We start from the raw sequence: 22715 nt of genomic DNA, 5'->3' as shown, positions 1-22715 counted from the left end.
GGGCCGCAAAGTACACACACCCAGTCATCCATAGAGGGTCATACCTGTCATTTTCTGTCCAAGAATGCCATTGTTTGGATGACTGGCACTTCTTTTTTTAACTCGTCGTTTTCCTTCGGATGTTTCCCAAGATACTAGAATTGCGATTGTGGCAGAAGAGGGATTTCCTGTCCCGGCAGCCGGATATTGGGGCGCGTGATGGTTCGAATTGATACAACGACAAGACGGCGAGACCGTACCCATGGGACCGCCGATCGGGGGTACACAGATGCCAGCCGCAGGCGCAATCGCCCTCGGAGCCTTTGGCGTTTCGTCGCGCATGTCGTCCATGGCCGACACGGTGCGGGCGCATCGCACGTGGTTGTTTGCGCAATGAAACATTCCATTCTGCGGGTGATGCACAGCCTCCATGGCGGACCCGGGTCGGCCGCAACACCGACAGGTTCCACGAAACCGCGTCACTTGACGGTATGGTGGCATAACATGACAACCTGAGTCCTCGGTCGCAGAGGCCGCCGACTAGAATCCGAAGTGGCGGACGACATGACAGAAAGCGGCTTCGAGAGTCGCCACCTTACTCGAAGTTTCTCGTCCCTCTCGTCATGTTGTTGCGGTGGTGGTGGTGGTGGTGGTGGTGGTTGCAAATGAGGGTTTTCGAAGCTGCTCAGCCTCAAACGATCTGCATCGTCCATATGACGGCGAACGAGCCGGTTGGTTGGCCGATTATTTGGCTCGCCCGGCAGAATCAGAGTATGCCACTCGGGTCTGGTCCAGCGGACGCCGCGGAATGGGCACTGCCCGATAGAGATGCGCAGTTTTGCATTTTTGAGTTGCTTATCATTCCATCTGTCGAGTTGTCCGGGCTGTTGTGTTCGCACTTTGGATGGCCTAGACTGCCATCGTGCGAGATTTGGGGGGAAAGAGTGCCAGGCAACCAGGTCAAGCTGGATGGCTCGGGTTGTGAGTTGATGGGGGAACCGAGCGAGCGAGACGTCGGCCAGGGTCCGATGTCATTAGCGAAACTTGACAGCTTCATGGGTTTCTTCAGCTCAATCGTATTCGACTACCTGCTACACTGCGTTGGCGAGTAATGGCTTTCAGATGAGATTCAATAGACTTTCCTACTTTCCGTATGTAGTGCAAGTGTTAGACTCGCCATTGGGTTTAGCCTCCCTTGATCCGAGAGACTACCAAGTGTGGGGAGAGGTGCGGAGACAAAGAGCCATCAGAGCGGCTTGTGAACGGTGCACAACGGCCAGCGGTCGATGGTTGGCCGTGGATGTTTCGTCGGCTCTCGGATGGTCGCTGAGAAAGCCGGGGATCTCGAGATGGTTGGCTGGGATCTGTTCCTTACCTTCTTGAGCCTTGGGAGGCTGTTGTGGTTTCTTCAGACACACAGTGTTGCCAACAGACAGTTGCCGACAAGTTGCTTCCGGGCCCCATCACCAGCTTCTAGTATGTCTTTACCTAGAGACAACACATGGGACAGGCGCCGGCAGGCGAGTCTGGATGCGGGTACACATCATTCCGTAGACTTCGCCCCCTTCCCCCTCTCGCCATCTTCGACGATTGGTCCGCGATAGAAGTACTAGAATGACGAGGATCATGCGGAGCGAAAGCCCCTGCTAGCGAGTTGACTCAGCCGAGTCGATCAAAGCAAAGGAGACCGGGCATCTAGAGCAAACTGTGAACACTGAACAGCAAGTTTTTCTAGCAATGGCAGGAAACAGGCATATATTATTTTTCCAAAGCATCCAGAAGGACCTGCTTCCAGACCCTCTGTGGCACCGTCTCTCTCTCTCTCGCGTACCCACAGAAGTGCCCTCTGGTCGTCCGATTCGGTAAGGCCTTCGATTTTCATGTCGGTAACGGTATTAAGTAGTGGATACCTGCCATTCCGGTGACAAGGGCAAGGGCTCCCAAACAAACATGGTTGGTTCCAAGATTGCCCCGGGCCTTTGCGAGTGACTGATTTGCGACCTTGGGGGTCTGTATCCTCACGCGGTCAATGGGAGACCGAATGACAACCGTCCACCGGGAAGTGGGTGGGCGAGCAGTCGGGCGAAACCTCGCAAGCGGGATGCCAATTTGCCTCTTCCGGTTCGGCTCCCCTGTCCGATGAAGATGACGAGGATTGAAGCAAGGTAGGGGACGCGGCAGGCAACCAGACGAGACAAGTTCGACGAACGACAACCCACCTAACTCCTTAACTAACAACAACCGGAGACTAAGGCCAAGAGACGACCGACCTCCCTCTTGGCGTTAGGCGATGCCCCTTTGCCAAGACGTGCCTACCGGATTACGACGTCTGTCGGGACTTGGAATAAGACGAAGGGTGTCGAGTCCCTCTGTGGTTCATGCGCCTCCCGTCGACGATTTGCCCACGGCGCTGCCTGGCCCCCCGGGGTGTTATGACGGACGGGCAATCCCAATAGCAGTAGGCAGCCGGCGAGAGATATACATGATGAGGTAGGTAGAGACGCCCGCCAACGCAATGAGGCTGACGTACAAGCGTCGTCGACAGAGGTGAGGCGCATTTTTCCGACTCGAATGCGAATGGTAGTCTGCCGTGATGACCGCCGAAGCAATCGACTCGCGCGTCATTATGCGTGCTGGTCAGTAATCTGTCAGTACTTTCCGGCCGAAGCGCCGATTTGCTGTTCGGTGCGCCATTGTCGTTGGCGGTGTTGAACGAGATGGTCTTTTTTGGTGCAATCGGCAGATTTGACACTGTAACTATGGGGAGCTCCCTGGAAACAATGCGCTCGAGGCGAGCATACCTAAAGTAGACGGACCCAGACCCTGTTCGTTCCTGACTCCGAGATATCTGTAAGGTGAGGGACCATCAAGCCATGCGAGTCCGAATGAAATTCCAAGAGCCCCATCGAGCGTTGGCATGAATATTGTCTTGGCATTGTGGCATCTGTCGCGTTGATGGTGTTGCACCCCCCTCCCGGCCGTTGAACTCTGAGCTCTCTGAGAGTACAGATACGTACCTCTCTCTGGAACTTAATCGCCCGACTGCAGGCGAGAGGGGAGGCACTTTTGTTATTGCTTGTATCGGCCCTGCGATCGCGACCTGCCAGACTGGGCAAGTCAGCACGCTTACCGCTGCGCTTTAGTAACCGTACCGAACAGTAGCAGTGTAGGACAGCCGATGTCACCATCTCAATGCGCCGTCATTGGCCGGCGTATTGACAGGCACAGCGCCAGGTGTTTTCCGCGTAAGATGATGCAACTATGAGAAGTGGTTTGCACCGCTGCATCTCATGTCTGGAAAATACCTTCTTAAGGTGCGACGGTCTGAACTCACCGAGCAAGGTACGTCCTTGCGCAAAGGTCTGCCCTTGATCCCCGGTTCCCCGTACTAGTGTAGATTTGACAACGTGACGAGCAAGGCACCGGTCGCCTATTCGAACCTAGATACTGGTATGACACGGCAAAAGTGTCTGAGAGAAAACGAAAGCGCGCGTTTGACGTGGGTTGCCGGTTGTGACTCTTGACAACGTCTCGAAAACGCCTCCTTCAAGGTTGCATGGTCAGGCTTGGAGCTTTGGAAGCCCAAGGGTGCTGGAAACCCCGCGCTGGTTCATTAGACAGACCACGGAGGTGAGAAATTTGAAAGGGAGTGTGAGCAGTGTAGGTAATGTACAGAGCATCTGATTACACATGGAGAACTGTAACAGCTTTGTTGCTGCAGGATGATGCTTTGGCTGCCGATCATGGGCTGTCGCCTCACCATTGCAACCCTTCATTCGGCGTTTCTGCCGGGTCGACCCTAATCTGCCGCACTGTATGCGTTTTGGATTTGGGGACCTCCCAAGATATCTTGAGGTGGTGAAATGGTCAGTATTGTTGTAGTAGACAGAACCAGAAGAGCAGTACACATTATCAGGATTGTGCCTAACGAGGAAGGTTATCCAGAAGATGCTTGACCCGATCTCTATGGAAAGAAGTTACGATCGGGAAGCTAAACTCTATTCTTTTTGTCCCCGTCCATGTGTTTCTTTTTTTGTGGCCTTTAAACCCTTGGGCCATGAACGTGACCTGTTGCAGTCATTGTTGCTATTGATTGCCTCATCGACCTGTTTATTCATCAGGCGATTAGACACGGCTGCCAAGATGTGCCAGGCTACGTTTGAGATGTTTCCAAAGCGTAGCCAGCTTCCCACTACTGCAGCTAAACTAAGCAGGGCAACAGCCGCCAGGTGTCGGGAGTCAGCCTAACGCTCAGCCTCGAGGATTGGGGATTGTTGTCCGGCCGCTCGCTGCGTATTCTGACTGTAAGGGCAAGGGCTTTGTAGTTGATACGAGGCATACCGAGTACAGTGCCGCAGGAATTCCGTCACTGCCAACGAGGAAACATGAGAAACGGCCGATCCCGATCCGTACTTACGCAGCTGAAATCAAAGGAAGAGGAGGCACAGAAACGCGGTGGTCGCGTAAAGGTAGCGCCGGCGGTGGACTTGTGGAGTGTGAATGTCCGGTGGGTTGATAAGAATAACCGAACGACGTGGGACTTGAGTACTGTGGACAGTGGCAACCAGTCGTCGTGTCGTGTTCTCTTTCGTCTTGAATCATGGCCTGTTCCAGGTCGAACACCCTGGGTCAACAAGTCCACCTGACTGCGGCATCATACCTACACATAACACTCCAAGCCAAGGTGGCAGAGGTAACCAATGACCAGTATGCTTTGAGTCTGGAACTGCTATTCAATCAACATTGGTGGCAGCAGGAGCGGAACTGGGTTAGGCGTATTGACCAAAGAGTAGAGATGAGAGAGTGTGAAATTCGATTGAACCACAGAACGTCTGTCGTTGAAGACGAAGGAGAGACCCAAGAAGAAGGAAAATGGAAAGGGGAAAAGGTACATTGAAGCCTTGGCAACGTACTGTGTGAAATGCAACCTCTCCACACAAGGCCCGGTGGGTCTTCCAGGCGCCCACAGAGAAGCAGGGTGCAATGGCTCCTCAAAAGTAGAACAATGTACTTGGCATGGCGGGGCACAGCGGACGATACCTGGGTCTACCTGGACAAGACGAGCTTCTTTCTCCTGACAACCTACTGGGACCACCTCCAAGCAAGGACGGCAAGCTAAACCAGAAGGGGATTAGTAGAATCTCCACAGCATAGTGCACCGGCCGACCCCTGCTCTGGACCTCATCCCCAGCCAATAAGGTATACTTCTTTGCACTGCCTCCTTCTTGGCACCGCATGTGGAAGATCCAAACTCTCCCTCTCCTGGCCTTTGGGTGTGCGCCAGTGGTGCACGTAGCACGCCCATGGTATGAGTACAACCACCTTCTTCCTAGACACAGGAGGGATGCGACCAGGGGTGAGAGGGCAAAAGACTCCTCATCCTGTCTCTCTCCCGTGTCTTGGGCTGTCTCTGGCTGTTGCTTGTCTCGAGCCCTCCTCTCTACGGTCTTGGCTTCTGGGTAGCCGCTTGGAATTGAAACGAACCTCACGTCCCATTTCTCCATCATTCCCTTCCCACCTGCTTCCTTCTGCCCCCGTTGCTTCGCCTGCCACCATGTATTCATAGAGTCGGAGATTGTGTGTCCATAGGCGTGTGAAAAGAGTCTTGCACCAAACGATCAATTTTCTTCCAGGAACCAAAACAAAACAATACCCTCGAAGAAGCTTTCAACCCATCAACCATCACTACACCCGCCGATGTTCGACACGAAAACTCACGACGACAACAACGACGACGACGTCCTCGACATTGGACTACAACCCTTCCGGTACAACTACCACCGCTGTCGCCGCCACCACCGTCGCCATCAGCGAGACTAGACGCCCACGTCATCCTCGTCCAATACATCAAGAACGCGACATCGCTACCTGTATCTCTTCACAATATCGTTGGCTCGCTTAGCTTTGTCGCTCATCTCGCCGCCCGGCTGCCTCCCTCCTTGTACTCTACCAGCACAGCCTCGCGCTGCCTAATCCGTTAACCACACTGGCGGCCTCTATTCGCCTCGCTTTGCCATCAGACGACGCCGCACCATCGCGGCTGTGTTGCGCCTGACCTGGAGTCATGGATTCCGCTCCCGCCCCTCAGGATGGCCCTGCACCACAACGGAGAAATCGAGCGTACGTCTGCGCCTCTCCGACTGCGAGGTATAGAACTGACGTTTTTGTTTCTTCCTAGCCCAACGATCACCATAGACCCGTCTGCCACCGGTGTTGACAACACGAGCACCGCACCAGTCATGGCACAGAATCCCCAGGATGACCTCCCCAACTCGCCCACTCCTCTCGCAGATGAAGAAGTCAGCCCGACGACAGTACCCGAAGGCACCGGTGCTCCTTGGTCAGGACCACTGGAGAAGCCCGCAAAGCCGAAGCTTCGAGCCGATACGTCTTTCGACGCCAAGGACAGCAGCAGACCTCTGAGCCCGCATAATATATCGAGTCCAGTTGCCACCTTGAGGGGAAACGACCGCGCCTTCTTGGCCGTACCCAGCAATTTGCGCTCAAGACAGAACTCTATCGACTCTGACGACATGTCTTCCCAGGGTGAGACTATCGCCGTTCTGAGCCAGTCGACCGAAAAGACCACGAAGCTCAGTCCCATGTCCAACGACAAGATTATGAACGACGAGACCGCCCTCCGACCCGACAAGGGGAGCGAGGGTGATTTTAATGTGGAAAACAACCCCTTCGCCTTTACCCCTGGTCAGCTCAACAAGATGTTCAACCCCAAAAGTCTTGCTGCGTATTATGCGCTTGGGGGCCTGGCAGGTATCGAAAAGGGCCTCCGAAGTGATCGCAAGGCTGGCTTGAGTTTGGACGAGGTACATCTCGACGGGCGAGTCTCCTTCGGCGAGGTGACAGGCCACACTAGTTCCTCTGGCGATTTCAAGGAGAGCGAAACACCGGCAACCCCTGCGAGGCAGAACACCGGCCATCACAACAAGCACGGCGACAGCGGCTTCTCCGACCGGAAGCGCGTTTTCAGGGATAACCGAATCCCTGAGAAGAAGGGCAAGACTCTTCTTCAACTGATGTGGATCACCTATCAAGACAAAGTTCTCATGCTCTTGACCGCTGCCGCGGTTGTTTCACTTGCCATTGGCATCTATCAAACGGTGGGTTTGCCGCACGCGCCGGACGAGCCAAAGGTCGAGTGGGTTGAGGGTGTTGCTATCGTTGTCGCCATCGCCATCGTCGTCATCGTGGGATCCCTCAATGATTACAGCAAGGAAAGGCAATTCGCCAAGCTAAACAAGAGGAAGAAAGACCGCAATGTCAAGGTTGTCCGCTCGGGTAAGACGATTGAACTTTCCGTTCATGAACTTTTGGCTGGAGACGTCATTCATCTCGAACCGGGCGACCTCATCCCCGTCGACGGAATTCTCATTGAGGGCTTCAACGTCAAGTGTGACGAGTCCCAGGCTACCGGAGAGTCGGATATCATTAAGAAACGGAATGGTGAAGAGGTCTTCAATGCCATCCAGAACGGCGACGATCCCAAGAAGTTAGACCCCTTTATCCAGTCCGGTGCTAGAATCATGGAGGGCGTCGGTACTTTCATGGTCACCTCAACAGGCATTCACTCTTCGTTCGGAAAGACTCTCATGGCGCTGGACGAGGACCCCGAGGTTACCCCGCTGCAGTCAAAGCTTAACACTATTGCCGAATATATCGCCAAACTCGGAGGTGCTGCTGGCCTGCTGCTCTTCATCGTCCTGTTCATCGAATTCCTGGTTAGACTTCCGAAGCAGCCGGCCTCCGTCACTCCAGCCCAAAAAGGCCAGGACTTCATCAACATCGTTATCACCGTTGTCACCATCATCGTTGTGGCTGTGCCGGAGGGGCTTCCTCTTGCCGTTACACTGGCTCTGTCGTTTGCCACGAGACGCATGTTGAAGGACCAGAACCTTGTCAGACACCTGAAGGCATGCGAGGTCATGGGCAACGCCAACACCATCTGTTCGGACAAGACTGGAACCCTGACTCAGAACAAGATGCAGGTCGTTGCTGGCACAATCGGCACCACGCACCGTTTCGGCGGGCAGCGGCCTTCTAACCTGAGCGGTGAGGTCGACGCCACTCTGGATGGCTCTGATGACATTTCAATCGCCGAGTTCGCCAAGATGCTCAGCGCGCCGGTTAAGGATATTCTCGTCAAGTCCATTTCGATCAACTCGACGGCGTTCGAGGGCGATGTTGACGGCGAGAAGACATATGTCGGATCGAAGACCGAGACAGCCTTGCTTCTCCTAGCCCGTGACTACCTCGGTATGCGCCCCGTCGCCGAGGAACGCGAGAACGCCAAGATCCTTCAACTTATCCCATTCGACTCTGGCCGCAAATGCATGGGCGTGGTTGTCCAGCTTCCGGACGGACGCGCAAGAGTCTATGTCAAGGGTGCCTCTGAGATTGTTCTTGGAAAGTGTACCCAGATCTTCCGTGACCCCTCACAGGATGCTGCGCTCGCGCAGATGACGGAGCCAAACTTTCAAACGATCACCACCCTCATCAACACCTACGCTTCTAGATCGCTTCGGACTATTGGGCTTGCCTACAGAGACTTTGAGCAGTGGCCCCCTCGCAATGCCCGCCGTGTCGACGGGGGCGAGAACGTCGACTTCGACTTCATGTTCCAATCCATGGCTTTTGTCGGGATGGTGGGAATCCAAGACCCCTTGCGTGAGGGGGTTCCCGAAGCCGTCAGGCTTTGCCAAAAAGCGGGTGTTATGGTTCGCATGGTTACTGGGGACAACAAGCTCACCGCCGAGGCCATCGCCAGAGAGTGCGGGATTCTGCAGCCCAACGGTATCGTCATGGAAGGCCCCGAATTTCGCAATTTGACCAGGTCTGAGCAAGAGGCTATCATCCCAAGACTCTGCGTTCTTGCTCGCTCCAGCCCTGAGGACAAGCGCATTTTGGTCAAGCGTCTCAAGGCCAAGGGGGACATTGTTGCCGTGACCGGTGATGGAACTAACGATGCTCCTGCCCTCAAGACGGCCGACGTTGGCTTCTCCATGGGTATTGCCGGTACCGAAGTTGCCAAGGAAGCATCGTCGATCATCCTCATGGACGACAATTTCAACTCTATTGTCAAGGCCTTGAAATGGGGGCGTGCCGTCAACGACGCCGTCAAACGGTTCCTTCAATTCCAGCTTACAGTCAACATCACTGCCGTCATTCTCACGTTTGTTACTGCGGTTAGCAGCACTTCGGTCTTGACTGCTGTGCAGCTACTTTGGGTCAACCTGATCATGGACACGCTTGCTGCCCTCGCCCTCGCCACGGATCCCCCTCAAGATAGCGTGCTCGACAGGAAGCCCGAGAGACGTAATTCGTCAATCATTACGACGACCATGTGGAAGATGATTCTCGGACAGGCCGTCTACCAACTTGCGATTACGTTTATGCTTTTCTATGGAAAGGAAGCTATTGTCCCCGGTCCCGAGCACATCCCTGATGAGCAGATCGCCACGCTGGTCTTCAACACCTTCGTGTGGATGCAGATCTTCAACCAGTGGAAGTGAGTATATACTTCTTAGCACTTTACCTTCAGTTCAGGACTAACGCATTTCAGCAACCGTCGCTTGGACAATAACTTTAACATTTTTGAGGGACTCACGAAGAACTACTTCTTCATCGCAATCAGCGCTATCATGATTGGTGGGCAGGTCCTCATCGTATTCGTCGGTGGCGCTGCTTTTCAGATCGCCTCCGAGGGCCAGACCGGCACGCAATGGGCCATGGCCGTCATTCTGGGCCTGATTTCAATTCCGGTCGGTGTGATTGTCCGTCTCATTCCTGACGCTCTCATCGAGCGTCTTGTCCCTGACTACCTCAAACGCCGTGCCAAGGACACCGTCCCTGGTCTCACGGTGTCGGACGAGGAGCAGTTTGAGATGTACCCGGCGCCACTTTCGGACGTCCGTGATGAACTGGCGTTTATTAAGCGTATGAAGGGAGGCCGCCTGAATAACCTCAAGTTTGCGGTACAGCACCCCCGGGAAACATTCGCTCGCACGCGCAGCCCGTCACACTCGCGCAGCAACTCAGTCACGTCTCCATCAACACCCACACGGGAGGATAGCTTCGGCTCGATCGCCGCGACTCCTGACTCTCGCAAGCGCTCCCGCAGCTCGCGCAGTCGGTCCAACTCGGCACTCGGCGCCCCAACTGTCATGGCGGGCATTGTGGCTGCCGGTATCGCGGCCAATTGGTCGCCGGCGGATCGCAGACGTCGGGATAGCGAAGACTCTGACAGCCACGCTAGGAGAGGGGTTTCCCGAGAAAACTCGATACGCGAAGAACCGCGTGAGGAACGCACAGGCGAGAAGACGGCGCGGGAATAAAAGTACATTTATTGTTGCCCGGTGCTGGCGACATAGTTGATATGGCGAGGCGGTGTTTTCTGGGCGAACGAACAAACGGAATTGCCCAATAAAGAGCGCGCAATGTATATTTTTACACGAGTATAAGGTTTTCCGCGCAGCCAGGCTATGCTGCCTCTGGGAGAGTTATTCCACCCTACTGGCTTTATCTTCTCTTTTTCTTTTCCTTCTTTATCTAGTATAGAGCCCGTACATTGACGACGGAAGAAGTCGCGATGGGTTGAAAACGGCTGAGAGAACCATTAATTACAAAGAAATTCCATCCAACATCGACTTGACTTGTGAGTGGAAAGTGACTGAGAATTTTCTGGTGGTGGTCGATTGGCCTTCCCATATATGGGCAAGCAGTTCGAGCACATGCCGATGGAGAAAAGTACCAAGCCTCTTGCTGTTTGGACTCCGGCGTTTGACATTGATACTCACTGGCCGCTATCTTTGTAAGGTTCAAACGTAATGGGAATAAAAAATTCGCTGCATTGGTATCAACCATGTGTTGCTGCTCGGATTCCAGGTGGCAAGTCGGCCCAGTCACCTTTTTCAACCCATACTCTTCTCCTCCTCCACAGGCCCTCCTCACGTGGGACCTTGTGGCGTTGTCAACCCACCCCCCGAGGAAGGCTCTCCGTCACAATCACATACATGTACGTCCAGCTAGCTGCTGACAAGCCTGAGTGCGAATTCCTTCGCGGCTAGCCAAAACCCCTCCCCGCCACCAGGATACACAGGCATCATAGTTTCACGTGGAAACGCGCTCTCGACTCTAGGCTTGAGCATCGCGTTCAGAGCCCCTCCCGCGAAGCATCAGAGCATACATTTTTTATCCAGCCACCACCATCAACCACGAGAAACCTCCTTGGGCAGGGTTGTGTGAGGCGGAAATGCGGACTTGTGTAGCCCCGAACCCGTCAGATTAGCTAGCGTTGGAGCGCCCTGCATGTGGATTCTCGCACAATGGGTTGGTTACACGTAAGACGGAGGGAAACGACGGCCCAATGAAGCGTTTTCCGTCCGGGGTTGAGTCGTCGCCAAGTCAACTTTTCATCCTATGCCGCTATGCATTTTACCCTAATAATTGGGCATGCTTCACAGTCACGAATCAGGAAGTTTTCCGTTTCCTTGTGTGAATGAAAAGTTTCATGGTCATCTATTCAGGCAGCTAGCTTATCGAAGAAGCCTGTCCTTCAGTTACGGCTCTATACCTTCGCGAGGACGACAAAATGTTTGTTGAGCGCTGACCAGAAAAGGAAAATTAGGGAACCTCTGCCGGGGTTTTGAGTATTCTAGCAAAAGGAAAGCAGACGAGTGGCTAGTTGGGAGCAAAAAGTGAACAAAACAAAAACAGGCTCTCCGAAACACACAAGAAGATAGAAAAACTAAGATGAAAACCCCGATGACGCCAATTTTTTCCCTTTCCCAAGTCTACAGACCTTCTGTGTCGACCCTTCTCCCCGCCTGCACTTGGCAATGAAACAAAAAAGAAAGGACGGGGGAAAAGACGATGTCTCGTTTGAATTAGAAACGCTCTCATCGCATGCGAGGAGGAGGAAACCGCAAGTCGTGAGACGAAAATGACTAGTCAGGTTTGATGGCGCCAACGTGGGCGGGCGGGCGTGGTGTGCGTCTGTATGTGTTTTGTCCCCCAGACCGCAACTCGTTCTCAGCCGTGATGGTGTGCCGTGGCGGTGGGGAACCGATTTCTGCCCAAGCTTCTTCTGCCAAGCCTTTCCCTCTCCTTGACATGCTGTGCAGAAAATGGCCAAGCGGGTGCGACGTGTGTGCGATGGCCCGCAGCCACAAGCCCGTTGACGCATTCGTCGCTGCCACCGGTAACAGTTCCGTTCCGTCCTGGGCTTTGGGGGCTTTGGGCTTTCAGTTTGGGGCGGTCTGTCGAATCAAAGTTTTGGCGTGGTGGGTGGGAATGGCTGAGTGTACCAGCCCAGCCCAACCCATCAAAAAGAGGACCGCCTGAAGCGCGCTCTGAGATCAATCAACGCCTGAGTGGGGGGTATCTGTAATATCGAAACAACGAAGGACGAAGAAGAAGAAGGAAAAATGAACCACAAGGTTATCGTCGTTAGACTGTCGCCGTCCCAGAAACATCCCCATCGCATACACAACAAGAAAGTTCAGGTTCAGGCAGATTTTCTGGGCTTTCTGGGCTCCTTCTTCGGCTTTGCAGTACCATGCTCCATCTTGATCACTCGCGACCGTCGTTGTTTAGAATCGTTCGACTGCTGAGATTGAGGCTGAGACAGAAGCGGAGGCTGGGGTCGAGGGTTCACTACCTCAAAGATATGCCTGCTGACGCATCCGCCGTCGGGCTTGACATCGACGACCTGGCCCTCGGGTACCATCTCGTGCTCTAACGGCCAGCCGGCACGGCGGCAAAGCTCCGAGACGACAATGTCGCAATCGCCGAGCAGGTCGATGTCGAAGTTGATATGGTTGACAGCCTGTCGCGAGATGTAGATCTGGGGGATATTGGCCGGCAGCCAGCTCACTATTTCCGACACCGGTGTCACCTTCAGACTCGTGCCAATGACGATGACAAGGTCCGCCTTGTCACGGTCATGCTCCGTCAGGCGCCTGCTGAACTCGTCGGGCAACGCCTCGCCAAAGAAGGTGATGTCCGGCTTCATGACGCCCGCACTAGGCATATCGTACTCGCCGTCCGAAACCGAGTCGTCAGAGCTAAACCTGCGGCGCTTGCGCTCTGTACCCGCCGACCGCTTGCGCTTCGTGCTGCCGTTGGGGTGGAGGTTCTGGATGCAGCGCGGGCAGCGCGGGATCTTGCCGGCCTTGATGTCGGGGAAGATGTCCTCGCCAACGCACTTGAAGCGGCACTGAACGCACGTAGCGGTGGCAAACGAGCCATGGCACTGGATGAGCTTGTCAGGCGAGATGCCGGCCTTGGCTTCGAGGTTGTCAATGTTTTGCGTGTAGTTGGTGAGCAGCTTGCCCTGCTTCTCGAGCATCGAGATGAAGGCGTGAGTCGGGGTGAAGCGGTTGGTAGAGGGCAGGATGTCCTTGGCGACGGTGTAGAAAATGGTCGGGTCTTGCTTAAAGACGGAAATGTCAAACACCTCTTGCGGGTCGTTTAGTCCCAGGTGCTCGAGCTGCGAGTAAAGGCCGCCTTTTGAGCGGAAGTCAGGGATGCCAAGCGAGGTCGAGATACCGGCGCCGGTGAGGACGATGATGTTCTTGCTCCGCTGCAGCAGCTCAACGGCGTCGTCAACCGTGTTGTAGCGGAACAGCTTGGCACGCTTGGACAACTCTCTGCTGATGGCCAGCGACAAGAGACTGAAGTAGGCCTCGTCTTCGGCGCCCTCGAGGAAGCCGGGCGGCTTGAGGCCAAAAGCTGACAACAGCTTCTTGGCCGTGTAGCGGCCGGCATCGACAGTTCTTCTACAGAATTCCGCGGGACCAAGGGCTCTGAGTTGGTGGCGCAGACCCATGGCCTCGTCAGGCGTGCAGCTGTCAGGGTCTTTTGGTTGGGCGGGTTAGCACATCAAAGACAGAACAGGAAAAAACACGTAATCCAGGGCTAAAAGTAGCAGTGAATTGTCATGTTTGCCTGGGGGAGGGGGGAGAGAGGGAGTGAGTGAGTAACTATGGCCTACCATCCGAGGAGAGTTTCGCATCGCCCATCTCAGCGATGGCATCTTCCAGAAGCGAGTCCGTCTCCCATGCTGACTCCTTGGCATCCTTGACGCGTTCCTCGAGTTCCTGGAGGCCGACGGCGTGCTTGATTTCCTCAAGGGTTGGGTTCTCCGGGGGATTGGGGTTGTCGATCTTGTAGGCGGCGGCGGCGCCCTTGGGTTTGTTGTTGCCACGCTTCTTGACCGTGACGGCCTTGGTTGCCGCCCGTTGAGTCTTCATACTTTCCCGGCGTGTCCAATTCTGTTGGCTCTGACAGGTTTGGTGGCGGGGGGGATAGGAGGGGAAAGAGTCAATGGAGAGTTGATGAAACTGGCAAGGAGAAGAGAAAAAAGTCGATGGATGAGATGGTAGGTTTCAATAGACCAGAGCCGAGCTGAGCAAAATAGCGTAGATAGCTAGCCGGGTGTACGTGTCTGGTTGATGGGGTGCGAGACTGCCGACCAGCCGATGATTGATTTGTGAGACAGGGCAGAAGGATGAACTGGACAAAGACTGGGCTGGTATGGGCTTGGTGGAGGCGAAATGAAGAGCAACAAGAGTTTGGCGGCCAGAGTGTGGAAAGAGGGAAACAGCACTCGGGTCTTAATTTTCTTACTTCTCCCTTTCCGAATTGCCTCGCACAAGCCTACGTTTGAGGAAGGTTGATGGAGAGCCGGAGAAGGGGGGCGTTGAGAAGAACAGAAGGGAGTAGAAGAGTGCAGGTAAGGAATATGTGTGGGAGGGAGAAGTTTTAAAAGGTTGCTGGACGGTCGGGCTCTCAAGGGTGTGAGTGGGCGAGAGAGTATGTGTGAGTGAAGAACGGAAAAAAGGATGCCTTGGCTGCAAATGAGATTTGATGTGGCCGAGTTCCGCCTTTTTCGCTCACAACTCGTCGGTTATCTCCCTAGGGTGGCGTGACGGAGAAGACACTGTGCCCTGCTTGGATATTTGTATCTAGCAATAGACAAAAAGAGACAGTTGGAGAGAGTGTTTGTATGATGGCTAGCAGTAATGATCCAACAACAGTCAAGGTTGGTTGCGTGGAGCGAAGCGAAAACGCGGCCTCGTCAACGGCCGGCCAGTTGGCCACGGAAGGCGAGAGGAGAACAATAGTCGGCGGTTTCCTTGAGTTGTGTTGACGGAAGGGCGGAAAGAAACAAGAGTTGCAGGGTTCGGATGTGGAAAGCTGAAAAATGAACGGCGACCGACCGAAACGGAACGGATGGGATGGTCTGAAATTGATGGATGGGCTCGGTTCAAGTTTAGGTTCCCGAATGAAATGGGGGGGAAAGAGCGCGGTAAATGATAAGGAAAAGTGGAAGGGGGGATGCAAGGAATCAAGCTAACGTCGTCCGTCGTTCGTCGGTGAAGGTGAAGTGTCAGAGAGAGAGAGAGTGTGTGTGTGTGTATGTGTGTGTGACAGAGAGAGGGGGGATAGAAGGTAGGAGACAGAATGAGAGGTCAGCAAGCGACTAGGAACGAAAGGGGGCGTTCTAGCCGGTCTGCAGAGAAGGGATGCGAGTTCCGGAGGGAGAGAAAGGGAACGCACACGGAAGTGGGAGAACACTGCAATGCGTAAGCATTTCTGGATGGGGGGGGGGGGGGGGGCAAGAGGATAGCATCAATCAGGTTGTTGATTTTGAAAGACGGATGGTCCGAGGTGAGAGAGTGTGAGTGTGTGCCTCTGTGCCTGAGCGGAGAGCAAGACAGACAAGACCGGAGAGAGAGAGACAGAGAGAGAGAGAAAGACGGGATACGACGAGGGTGCCTGCCAGTCCAGTCCCCCTCAGCCAGTCCAAGGAAACCAAGCCAGGTAAAAACGGGAAAGGCAATAAAATAAAATAAAGGCAAAAACGTTGACCAGGGTGGCTCCGTCTTGGTCGTCTATCGATTCGCAGCACACGCAGGTGCAAATGCAGATTCAACAATACCATGACATGCTGTGCTAGGGGAGAGGGAACTGCATGTCGTTCATTACGCTCTTATTATATACGGTTTACTGACTCTGTATGTACCTTGATGTACCTGCTTACAGATCGCCCGACCGCCAGCCCATGGGCGACGCAAAACTGCGTTCATGATTGTCATTGATGGACGACACCAGGGCACCAGCAGCATCAAAGCAGCGCAGTCGTCAAAAGGTCTCGTCAACCGTGTTAGAGTCGGACAAGGTTGGGAAAGAAATGAACAAAAAGTCAGACCTAGCCCGGATTGCCCAAACGCGGCGAGTCGTCAGTGTACAGACCGGGTATTACCTTTACCAAGCAGCAGCAGCTCCCATCGAGAAAATTAAAATAAATGATATAGACACAGTAAGTACTAAGGTAGGCAAGGTAAGGTAGGTACGGATGGGTGAGTAAGTAAGTGGTGGTGTGTGCGGCCTGTGAACGTGTACAACCCCGTCCAACCAACCCCAGCAGAACCAAACACAATCGCAAATCCCTCCTCCACTTGTCTTCACCCATCGCCCGTTTGTCCCATCTCTCGTGCTCGTTTTCCCTTATAGAGAGTTTCGGAACCTGGCTCGAAATGAAACTTGGCCATCCTCTGATGGCCTCCGCCTACCGACCGCCGTTGGCATTACGCTGCCTAAGTTTGCTTTTGGTGAGTCGTGACATAAATCATAATCCTCCCATCAAACCAACTTTGGCAAATGTCCGACCGGGGGGTTTGAATTTGGATTTGGATCTGGGTTGGGTCGGGTAAGACACACGCACACACACACACACACACAAACGCGCGCGCTCGCGCGTACCTCCACCGTACAAAGAGGTCAGTCAACCCCTCAACCATATTTGCCCACCGCACTGTCCCGCCACCAGCCGAACCTACCGATACCACACAGTCTAGCTGTACCTGTCGGTTATGCTTCTCATCAACATCTTGCCGACGGGTTTCTTTTTAGTCAAGCCAGATCGGTAATTCCTCGCAACGTGCATCAACTGCACAGAGCAACGCTGCTTCCTTGAGGCATTTGGACGGGTTTCCTGAAGTGAGTTGCCTCGAGACGAGAAGAATGTCTCCGTACTGTGACTGTGACTGTACTGTGTCTTGGCTTCATCCGAGCGAGTGACGCTCCCAGGATGATTCAACTCCTTGGCGCCCAAAAATGTACTCAATGTACCTAACTTAGGTAGCTAACCTAAACCCCCCTTATCTTTGACCTTCCAGGTTGTTTGTTGTCCACGGAGCTCAAGCAGGCTCGCAGCAGCAGAGACACGTCGAGACAGATTCGTCTTTCGGCTCTTCCTTCTGGCCATCAAGAGTCCATCTGTCCCTTATCGTCAGGTTGACGACATCTCGAGTTGGCACTCTGCACATCCACCGTCCTAATAAACAACTGTCGGTCCCACAACCCTTCTCCTCCCTCCTTATATATGCACGGCCCTTGTCAATCCATTACGGTGTTCTTCCCTCTCCCTCCTCTTTACAGTGCTATTAGAACAGGTTACTAACCCCCAAGGAAAGATACCAACTCTGTCTGTCCTGCATGTGACCGGCCAAGCACCCCGGCCCTGGCTGGTTGCGTTACCCAGGATCAACACGTCAAGCGAAAAGCAGAGTCGACCAGCCTACCTACCCACGCCTCTCACTCTCATCCTCACTCTCCCTCCAAAAAGCGAAGAGACAAACGCGGCAGGTTGGCGGCATTCGGACACCGATCGTTCCTCTGTCGGTCAAATCACTGATAAGACTTGCCCTCCAACACTGAACACTATTCAGAGCTGGCCGGTCCCGCCCTTATTAGCGGTACACCTCTAGAGTTGACAGGTAACAAGAGGTGTCAGATCGAGATGGACTTGCGTAACTAGCCCGCCTCTACCGTCTGGGCGGGTCACTGCCCCCTCCTCGGGCGAGTATGTCGACCGCAGTCATCATCCTCCGCAAATCATCGCATCATGGACACACCTTTCGTCCCCCTCCCCCGGTTCTTGAAACATTTTGGTTCCTTTCCCAAAACACAGATGTAATCAATTTAGGGCGATGACTCCCATGCTGTCTTCATTTGGATATACCACCGCATTTTACAAAACGCAAACTGGTTCGGTTCTACCCCACTCCCACAGACTCTGCTCATAGTTGATAGTTATCGAAACCGCTCCGCCACTAAGGGGCCTTCTTCACTGTGGCGAACATCGCGGGCTGAAATCCCTCTTTTGTCATGTGCCACCCCAACGACGCGCGATGTTTTATCAGTCCGCGTCTTACAGAACATTGACTTGGCTAAAAGGAGGGGAGGGGGCTTCTCTGGCCCACCACACCGCCCTGAACGCCATCCTATTAACCCCCGTTTGCCAATCACCGTATGTGGTTTCAAGAGTCGTTTCGAATGTATTTCTGCTTTCTCTATTCATCTCAGCGTCAGCCCTACTGGTCGATATGCGTAGCTTTTAGACTCTCCAAATCTATTTTGCATCATTCCAAAGCATTCTTCACAGCCTTTGACGCCCCTAGACACGGACAACTCATCAACGTGTCCTTTGTCTGTATGCGCGCATGTGTAACATGTAAACGACTCTGGGATGCACGCGGCTGCGACGACTATGTTGTGCTATTTCCAATGAACCGCTAAATGAGACTTTCGTATTTGTCCAACCCGCTCTTCTGCTGCGGCTTCTGCTGCTGTTGTTGCTGAGGCCCAGCCGTGCTAATCGAGCCTAAGTTGCTGTTCATCATGCTGTTCATGCTCCCACCCGACGCCATCCCCATGTTGCCCATACTCATTCCAGGCCGTGAGCCCATGCTGCTCATACTGCTCATCGATTGTTGACCCATCATCCCGATGCCGCTGTTGGTTGCAGGCTTGTTAAACGCGCTCATGCCTGATTGCACTGGCGGTGTGTGACTAGGCGGAGGCGGCAGGCTAAACCCGGATGACCCGGCTAAGCCCATTGAGCGGTTGGAAGGCGGTGGTGGCAACGAGAACGACGATGACTGTGACATGCCTGGCCGTTGCCCGCCAAGCGACACGTTGGACATGGGCGTACTCATGCCACCAAAAGCGGAGCTCGGGGGTGGCGACATGGAATTAACGGGCGAAAAGGCCGGCGTCGACGCCGATGATGACGACCATGGATTGGAAGTAGCCGCCGGGGCCGGGGCCGTGGACCAGTTGACTGTTGAACTTGACTGCGCTGGCTGAATCCAGGCTTGTGTGGTGGGTTGCAAAGGCTTGGAGAACTGAGTCGACGTTGGACTCATTGTTTGAAATGAGGCCAGATCGGGCGTTACTGTACGAAAACTAGGCTGAGGTTTGGATGCTGGAGGTGCGGTCTGTGTCGGGGGTGGAGTTGACCACGCAAAGGCCGGAGTTGCAGACCTACTTCCGGGCGCAGGTGAGGCAACCCTTGCTGCGGCGGGTGCCTCTTCCCAGCTTGAGAAGGCGTCTGAAGTTGACGTCCGCGTTGTCTTGCCTTTGACGAGACTTTCGAAGTCGTCCTCGGCACCTCCGTTGGTATCAAACGCGGTTCCGCTGACGCCACCGAAAGCCATGAAGTCTTCGTTGTGCGCGGCTGTACCGCCGTTGGTACCAGAAAGCTCTTGCAACTTTCTGGTCTGCTCGTCTTCTACTCTCTTGGACAACTTTTTGATTAGGTCCATGAAGTTCTGAAACTGCTTCAGGTTGAGCAAAGGTCCAAGACTCATTTGCCAAAGGATGGGGAGTATGTCAATCGCGACAAATTCGGCGTCAGCGGCTTCGCCAACTACCCGCAGAACACCATGAGCTGCCATCATGACAGCAGGCTCTTTGGTCTTGATAGCCTTAATCAGCGGGATGATCTTTTCCTGCATTGTGTACTTGTCTAGCATGCTCGAAGATGACGAAGATTTCTTCTTTGTGACACCGAAGGCATCGAGCCCATCGTCTTGGCCATCTGGTGTCCCGCCGCATAGAACGACAAAGGCTTGGCAACCTCGCACTTTGATGGCGAGACTGCTGGTTTTGCTGAACACAGCCGCAATCACGGGGAAGAGCTCGTTCTTGATAGTGCTAAAGTCGAGGACTGGTAAAATGGATGGCAGGCCCCTCAGAGCTGCATCGACCACAGCTGGGGTTGGCGCCTCGATCGCCGCGTAAACAACGGGCAAGATGTCTGCGAATGTGTTAGCACACCACTTCTTGAATCGCCATTTGGGAGGGTTTTCTCACCATCTGCAAATTCCTTGCCGTTGCAGTTGTTGCAAATGGTTGACATGTGTTCGAGCACCACCATCAGACCGGCGTCTTTGGTAGGGTCCCTCTCTGGAGGCTGGTCCTTCTTAGGGGGCGGAGCAAAGGTTGCTTTTAACGCCGGCCTTACTTTGTCAGCGAAAACACGTCTCGCAGACGGCAGCAAGTCGATGATGGTGAAAACGTTCTGAAGAATCAGTGCTATGAGGTCCTTGTCTTTCATTTCTTCAAGCAATGCTGGCAACAGTTTCTTCTCCATGACTGTCTTGGGAAACGAAGGCATAACCTTGACCAGGCCACGCATAAACTGAGCTTTCTCGTTTGGTGTTTTTGCCGGAAAAGAATCGAGGAAGCGAATGGTCGAGACAAGCACGTTGTTGAAATATTCGCTCTCTTGGAACTCTCTAGCCGTTAGACGTTGCGCTGGTCGGCGGGTGATAAGCCGCGGCAGGACGTGTTGAACCAGCTCCTTGGGTAAAGGCCGTGATGATAAGAACCCGTTCGACGCCGACGGAACCGTCGATGAAGAAGAGAACGTCCGCTTATAAGTTGACAAGCTACCATGTGACTCTATGGGCGAGCGGTGGGGTGAGTTGTAGAGAGCAACTGCCAAAAGACCCAGCGAGAACATATCGGCGAAATTGGTAAAGTTGTTGTCAATGACAAAGTCGGGCGAGGTGTAGTCGAGGTCCAGCTGTACAAAACGAGGCAACCGTGGGTCTGGGTTGAGTACCTCTGACAAGCTGATGGGTTGGAATGAGGTTGGCTTGTTGGAACCCTCTGAGGGACCGCAAAAGGCCAGGCCGCTGATTTTCCAGTCCGACTACTTCAGGTTAGGAACCTCAGACGACTACTATGTATGGGTTGCTTAGCCGTCGACGTCGCCAATGACTTACCTTGGCATTCACAATGATTGCATCCGGCGTGAGGTTTCCATGAACCAGACCGGCATTCTCATGCAGGAACTCGAGCGCTTTGCTGATCTGCAGCAGGCCCTTCTGGATCTCGAGCTCGTCAATCTCCAACTCGCGGCGGCGGCGCACGCCGTCCGAGTCCTCGGTGACATAGCGGCTCGACCGCCCGCCGACCCCACCACTTCGTTCTTGGTCATCCTTCTCCTGCAGCAGGGCCGCCAGCGAGCCCGTGACGGCCTCGGTGACGAACTGCAACCCGCCGCCCCTTGTCTCCTCCACGGGTTCGACAAGCTCGAGGACGCTCGGGTGTCTGAGTTTCGCCAGGCTCGAAGCCTCCTTCTTCAGGCGCTCGATGACTTCCTCGGTCGCACGCTTGAAGGCGGATGCGCTCGACCGGCCGAGACTGCTGCCATGGCCGTCGAGAGCCTTCTTATCGAAGACGAAGACGCTGTAAGGCTTCCCCGTCGACTTCTTCTTGCAGTCGTAAATCTTCCAGGGACCGGCAGACGAGGTCTGGGTCGAGGAGATGGAGTAATTGGCGGTGATGTTCGTCGAGGAAATCGACTTGAGCGCCGAGGAGAACATGCTTGTCGTTGTGGTGTCTTATGACTCGGATCGTCTTCGTCGTCTTCGTGTCGTCGTCGTCAAGGCGGAGGAAACAGGACTCGAGGAGACTCGATCGTCATGACGGCCAAGGGAGTAAAATATGGAATTCGCGCCGTGTCGAGGCTTGGCTGTCAGTTGCGCGCGCTCTCGGGGAGAGTGGCAGGGCCTTTGTCTCTGGCTGGGATCGATGCAGGGCGGGAGGGGCACACCACCACCACAATGATGTCGACAGGATGTCCTTTGAGGGTCCGGAGACAACGCCCAATTTGGACCGCGATGAGAAAATAAATGCAGGCAGGGTGTGCACACAACACAAACAGCAGTCAGAGTGGATTGGAAAGTCGGCTCGCAAGCTGGTGTTCAGTCTAGATGCAGGCTTGAAGTGCAGCCGCGTCAACCTCCACGTTGCTGATAGGCAAGAGCGTCCCAAAGTCCAATCAGCACAACATCCATGCTTTTTGCGATGATCCCACAGTTCCACCCCTGCGTTTAAGGCTCGGCTTCGAATAAGTTGGGCACACCTTAGCTGAGCTGGGGGCAGCCCACTTCCGTCGGAGCTCTGCCGGGGACGGTCTTTCAAGACCCAGGCCAATCAATGTGGTCGCTGACCTAAGCTTCTTCCAAGCTCTGGATGCATCTCACCTCGCACTTACAGAGCGGGACGGTTCCGGAGCCGGGACCCTGAACAGCAGCTTTGGGCCCTGGCCGGCGATGGATAGCGACGGCTTACACCTCTAACGGGTCCGATAACGCTCCGATTTTCTGACTCTTTGCACGACCTCCGCGCCCTCCTCAAATTGCGCCCTACTCCCGACAGAGTGCAACCTTCATTCTTCCTTTTATCAAGCATTGGATTGGATCAATTAGATTCGCTGTTGCCGCAATTGACGCATCCCATCTTCGTTTTCTTGAAGGAGTCACCATCGTTTTTGTGTTATTTATCAAGGACGCCTCGCAACTTGTTTTTAGAGTTTCTGTGGTCCTAAACTCTTCACCTCCTTCATCGTCTGTCTTGTA

At 54.1% G+C, this 22715-nt stretch overlaps 3 protein-coding genes across 3 annotated transcripts; 1 reads left to right on the top strand and 2 right to left on the bottom strand.

Annotated features, from left to right (window-relative positions):
* Positions 1–6043: 6043 nt before the first annotated feature.
* Positions 6044–10328, top strand: CH63R_14086 (Calcium-transporting ATPase; the record flags this gene model as incomplete). Its single annotated transcript, XM_018309060.1, has 3 exons — positions 6044–6099; positions 6158–9502; positions 9557–10328. The coding sequence occupies 3 exons, from the start codon at positions 6044–6046 to the stop codon at positions 10326–10328; spliced, it is 4173 nt and encodes a 1390-aa protein (XP_018151378.1).
* Positions 10329–12499: 2171 nt separating this feature from the next.
* Positions 12500–14246, bottom strand: CH63R_14085 (Sir2 family protein; the record flags this gene model as incomplete). The annotated part of the gene is made up of 2 exons (XM_018309059.1): positions 12500–13851; positions 13988–14246. The coding sequence occupies 2 exons, from the start codon at positions 14244–14246 to the stop codon at positions 12500–12502; spliced, it is 1611 nt and encodes a 536-aa protein (XP_018151377.1).
* A 4329-nt stretch (positions 14247–18575) lies between these two features.
* Positions 18576–21677, bottom strand: CH63R_14084 (Clathrin-coated vesicle protein; the record flags this gene model as incomplete). Its single annotated transcript, XM_018309058.1, has 3 exons — positions 18576–20101; positions 20158–21001; positions 21075–21677. 3 exons carry the CDS (start codon positions 21675–21677, stop codon positions 18576–18578), a joined length of 2973 nt encoding a protein of 990 aa, XP_018151376.1.
* Positions 21678–22715: the final 1038 nt, after the last annotated feature.

The sequence above is a fragment of the Colletotrichum higginsianum genome, chromosome 10, assembly GCF_001672515.1.
Source record: "Colletotrichum higginsianum IMI 349063 chromosome 10, whole genome shotgun sequence".
Classification (NCBI taxonomy): domain Eukaryota; kingdom Fungi; phylum Ascomycota; class Sordariomycetes; order Glomerellales; family Glomerellaceae; genus Colletotrichum; species Colletotrichum higginsianum.
Note: the sequence above shows the minus strand (reverse complement) of the source record. Positions and strands in the feature narration are given on the sequence as shown.